This window comes from Colobus angolensis, unplaced genomic scaffold (genome assembly GCF_000951035.1).
Source record: "Colobus angolensis palliatus isolate OR3802 unplaced genomic scaffold, Cang.pa_1.0 Scaffold171, whole genome shotgun sequence".
Classification (NCBI taxonomy): domain Eukaryota; kingdom Metazoa; phylum Chordata; class Mammalia; order Primates; family Cercopithecidae; genus Colobus; species Colobus angolensis.
The window spans coordinates 377,121-382,941 of NW_012114833.1; the positions used below are offsets into that span (position 1 = coordinate 377,121).

General features: G+C 41.3%; 1 protein-coding gene across 1 annotated transcript in view; it reads right to left on the reverse strand.

The window, feature by feature from the left end:
- Positions 1–5,821, reverse strand: part of DEPDC5 (DEP domain containing 5) — a 227,493-nt gene that overhangs the window by 130,793 nt on the left and 90,879 nt on the right. The window contains 1 exon segment of the mRNA XM_011938349.1: positions 556–621. Within this exon segment, the coding sequence (XP_011793739.1) occupies positions 556–621 (66 nt within the window).

The following is a 5,821-nucleotide window of genomic DNA, read 5'->3' on the forward strand; positions in this document are numbered from 1 at the left end:
AAAAAAAAAAAAAAAAAAGGTGGGGACAAAAAGACTCAGTGATATATATCCATTGGTCACAGCTAAGTAAAGTTTATCAAGTGGTAGGATTTTCTCTGCTATTTTATTATTATAGATATTTAGACATTCTCTTACTATATAGCTATTTAAAAAGATGATCAAAAGGAATGCAAATCAGCCAAATATTTCAACTACAGGCAGGCAAATGATTCTAGTAACAGCCTATTATGTCTTTCCAACTTTTTCATGGAGATATCATTAGGCATTTAAGGGTGAAGGCCAGCTCTGGACCAGCATGGGGGCCTTAGAGGGAATCTGCTACCTTTCCTAGGTGCCCCTGAATCACCCTCCAAAACAGGTCATTCAGTCATACCCCCCTCACTTTCCATCACAGAGTCCAGAGAGTCCTCCCTCACCACATCACCTTCCCATACCCCAGAGATATATGGACCTCAGGACCATTCACTTCCCACAGGGCTTCCACCTGTTTCCTCATGCTCTGACCACCCCACACTCCCTGTCTACCCCTTTCCCCAGTCAGCTACCCCCTCTTACTTGGGTCTGGAGAGGTAGAAACACTGTCCTCTAGAGAATCCTTATTCTGGGTCCTAGGATTCATACCTACGGAAAGATAAAAACAGCTTGTCTTAAGAAGGCTCACTCTGCAAAAGCGTTCTGACCAGTTATGGTTGAAAAAGGCCAAAATTGGAGCTAAAAATAAAAATGTAAACCAAGTGCAAATTCTGTGCTGAGTATTTCAAAACAGTACAAAATAATCGATCAAAGAAAAATGATCAATCTAAAATTGGGAATGAGCCAGAACTTTACTCTGAGGTTACTGGTATCATTCTTTGCTAAAAGAGATCACACAAACATGAGCAACCTGCCACTTATTTTAATAAAATCGACACATTTCAAAGTCATTTCAACTAATTAGAGCAATCTTTAGTGAATATAAATGACCTATTTTCACAGTGAGCGCTGATCGTGCCACTGCATTCCAACCCGGGTGACGACAGAGTGAGACAGACCCTGTCTCTAAAAATATATATAAAATAAAACAAAATGACCTATTTAAATTTAATCCACTTATCAGCCATCCTTATCTTCTGGAATTTTCTTCCCCAAATCATGGCTTTCTAAAATATGACATAGGACATCAAAACTCACTACTTTAACATAAAAACAATGATTTTACCTATAACTGGGCTGAAAGGAAACACCGGAAGATTCTTTGAAATGCAATTTATTGACTATCGAGTAACACAATTAATTTTAAAGCACATCTATCAGTACTTAAATGTCCCTTTCAAAACATTTATTTGCTAGAAAATTATGATGCCATAAAAAGAACTGAGGTTAAGCATGGTGGCTAACAAGGCCAGGAGTTCAAGGCTGTGGCAAGCTATAATCACTCCACCGCTCTCCATCTCTACTTAAGATACATAAAAATATTTTTTAAAAAGGACTGGAAAGATGCTTACTAAACGTTCAACAGTGGCTAACTGAGAAGAAAGCTGGAGGAAGGGATAGGAGGCAAAAGAGAATTTGTACTTTTTACTCTAAATACTTCTGGGTCATTTGAATATTTTATAACAAGAACAAGTATTTATAAATTTCTTGTGAAAGCTTTGAAAAAACAATCTACAACATGAGAGAAAGCACTTGCAAATCATGTATCTGGCAAAGGACTTGCATCCAGAAGACATAGGGAACTCTCAAATTCAAAAGCAAGAAAACGAACAACCCAATGAGAAAAGGACAAACAACATATGCAAAAGGAATATAAGTATATTAAAAGATGCTTAACTCAGTAGTCATTAATGAAACAGCAAATTAAAAGCACAGGGATTAGCCAGGCATGGTGGCATGCGCCTGTGTTCGCAGCCACTCCGGAGGCTAAGGCAGGAGGATTGCTTGTGCCCAGAAGTCCAAGCTTGCAGTGAGCTATGACTGTGCCACTGCATTCCTGCCTGGATGAAAGAGCAAGACCCCGTCTCAAAACAAACAAAAAAAGTGCAGTAAGATACCACTACATGCCTATCTGAATGATGAAAATGACTGGACATACCAAGTGTTGACAAGGATATGGAACAACTCAAAGCCTAATACATTGCTGATAGCAAAGGAAACTGGCACACCACTTTTGAAAACAGTAGATTTACCATTTGACCCAGCAATCTACTCCTAAAAATTTATACAAGAAAAATGAAAACTTAAGTTCATACAAAACCTTTCTTCATATAAAATCATGTAAACATTTATAGAAGTCTTATTCATAGTCACCAAAACCTGGAAACAGCCCAATTATCTTTCAACTGGGGGAAGGATAAACAAATTGCAGCTCATCCATACAATAGAATACTACTCAGCAATAAAAAGGAGGCAACTACTGACACGTGACAACGTGGATGAATCTCTCAAATGCAATATGGTGAGTGAAATAAGCCAGACTCAAAAAACTACACACTGTATGATTCCATGTATGTTACATGCTGGGAAAGGCAAAACCAGAAGGACAGAGAACAGACCATCGGTTGCCAGAGGACAGGCAGAGAGACTGAGTACAAAACAATAGCACAGCGGAATTTTGGGAGGTGATGGAAATTTTCTTATCTTGATGTGTTTGTTGGTAGGTATACAACTCTATGCATTTGTCAAAACTCACAGAACTGTACTCTAAATACAGTACATTTTACGGGACATAAATTTTAAAACATATATATATTTTTTAATTTAAAAAGATGGGCTGAGCGTGGTGGCTCACACCTGTAATCCCACCACTTTGGGAGGCCAAGGTGGGGGATCACTGAAGGTCAGAAGTTCGAGACTGGCCTGGCCAGTGTGGTGAAACCTCATCTCTACTAAAAATACAAAAATTAACTGGGCGTGGTGGTGGGTGCCTGTAATCTCAGCTACTTGGGAGGCTGAGGCAGGAGAAGCACTTGAACCCGGGAGGCTGAGGTTGCAGTGAGCTGAGATCATGCTGCTGCATTCCAGCCTGGGCCACAGAGCAAGACTCTGTCTGAAAAAAAGTAAAAATAAAAATAAAGATGACACCACCTGGCCAAAACAAAGGACTTTTCTTTTGGAACTGCTTGGAGCAGATTTTTTTTAAATTACTGGTCATTATACTAGAAGATACAATGTATTAAGTCAGACAAATACAGTATTTCATTTCATTCAAACCCACACCAGGAGTAGATATGAGGTAGGTATGATCCTTTTCCACAGATAAAGAAACTGAGGCTCAGAGAAGTTAAGCAACTCACTGAAGATCTCACAGTAAGTAGGTGGAACCTGCATTTAGATTCTTTCTGCTCAGCTTTACAGATGCTCTATTTCTTGACTATCCATCTGGGGCACCAATTTTTAGCTGTTGAAATGTTATCTGTTCTTTGTCAATAGCTAAAAGCCACTTGCAGCTAAATTTTCCGTGGGGGAAAAAAAAAAAAAAAACTTGGCTGACAACTTTCATTTTCATGCAAATATAAATCATGATTATAAAGAAGCAACGAGGTGGATTTTCTCATTCAGCTTGAGAGGTGGTATGAAGGCAAACTGGCATTTGCAAAACACTCTGAGCAATAAGAGCATTGTTATTATATCACCTCCCAGGTTTGGCTGCCAAGTTTGCTCATTTGATTACCTGTTTTTGTTTTTAAAGAAAACCTGTTCTAGACTTGGTCTGCAAGACAACTCAAATTCTTACACTAACAAACAGTTCAAAAAAAGAAAAGAAAAGAAAAGAAAAAAGGAATAGTTCAACTTATCAGAGCAGCTTTGAATCCTAGGCCAAAAGTAGATCTGTGCCATCTCTGGTGGACACACCTACCTACCTACACACACACACACACACACACACACACACACACACGTACACACACACCCCGAAGAAAGCAAATATTTTAAGGACTTCCAGGAAGCTATTATACGTATAAGCAAATATTTTAAGGATTTCCAGGAAGCTGCTCACACACAGTTTCCTTGCAATTCAAGCCCAACACAGTGCCTTTCCCACTGGCTCTTTGAGGTCTTATTTTCAGTCATACAGACTTGCTGTTGGCATATGAAGAAGCCCCACCAGCCTGCAATGATGGAGGTGAAACCTCATGGTCAGCCAGCTCTGCTCCAACCCAACATTTGGGAATGAAGTCTCACACTCAAAGTTCAAAGCCAGACATACAACTTGAGGAGCCAATGCTGGTAAGAGTCATCTCAGCTCTGTCTCTTTTGACATCTGTTCAGAATTGTGAATGTGTTCTTTGGTTGAAAACCTCAAGGTCAAAAAGGTTACTCAGTGTGGAGCCTCTAGGGCCAGTTCCAAGCCCACATTGAGAAGCCTGTGCCTGGGGCGAGTGGTTTCTCTTCTCTGGGCTACAGAGGCGGCACTTACCCCTTAAAAAAAAACTGACCTGGCCTGGAGAAATGCCGGAGGTCCTTCCATCCAGTCTCAGTGTGCTATGAGTTACTTTTACTTTGGCTCTCAGGCCAAATACACTGCATGCACCTAATATTCAACACAAATATCAAGTTGCAGATTCTAAGTCTCAACACTGAAGAGAAAGAAAACATGGCATCCACTTACTTTCTTTTTCAAAATGATCTACCTCCAATAAAGGAAGACAATCTAGCAAGCCTTCTAAAATGGTGCCCAGTTAAAGATACAGAGGGATAAAAACTATCTGCCCAGTCACACCAACTGCCCTGTCTCTGCTGGGTAGCCGGGTGAAAAATAAGTGAAGACTGTAGCTACCAGGTCCCCACTAACAATGCTCCAAATGAAATTCTACGGGGCTGGGAGGGAAACCCACAGAGATGTTACTCCTGTGAATCATGATTCACATATGAATCACATCCAAATGCAGGAGAAAGACTGAGTCACGCTTGAGAGACTGCAGATGGTGCAAACCATCAAGCCTGGAGAGGTGAAGGTAGGGTCACAAATAAGGTTTCTCTGTTTGGATTTTTCTCTGATTTTTTTTTTCCCCCTGGGATGGAGTCTCACTCTTGTCACCCAGGCTGAGTACAGTGGCATGATCTTGGCTCACTGCAACCTCCACCTCCGGGGTTCGAGCAATTCTCCTGCCTCAGTCTCCCAAGTAGCTGGACTTACACGCGCCCACCAGCACGCCCAGCTAATTTTTGTGTTTTTAGTAGAGGCAGGGTTTCACCATGTTAGTCAGGCTGGTCTTGAACTGCTGACTTCAAGTGATCCACCCACCTTGGCCTCTCAAAGTGCTGGGATTACAGGCATGAGCCACCGCACCAGTCCTCTCTGATTTTTTAATGAATGAAATGTTAACCAGTTGTGAATTCAGATCCCACCTTGTTTCAAAACAAGGACTCAGTGTGGTAATCTAGCCCGTAATGTACCCAACCTACTTTTGATCCAGACAACCACTCTGTGGGACAAGTAGTCAGGAAGAGGAGGATCTTTATGCCCACTACACAGATGAAGAACCTGAGCCTCAGCTCGAAAGCCCAGTGAGGAGCAGGGGGAATTCTGATCCTGGTTGTTTTCATCACAGCACACTCCGTCATCTAGCACATCCTCATTTAGCAGAGATCACATGTTCAAACCACACTGTATTACTGAAACCATTCACAGTCCAACTCCCCACAAGAGGGCTTTCCTTTCATTGTCGTTACCCCACATGGGAATTGCTTGAAAGAGAATCCCCAGTGCATGAGGAGCCAGAGTTCCCTGAGGTCGGGAGAGTCAGTGTTTTAATAGTTTTTGTTTCTTCTCAGGCCTTAGCACAGTGCCTAGAGTTCAATACACATTTCTGGAATGGGTAAGAGTTTACTGAGTTTGAAG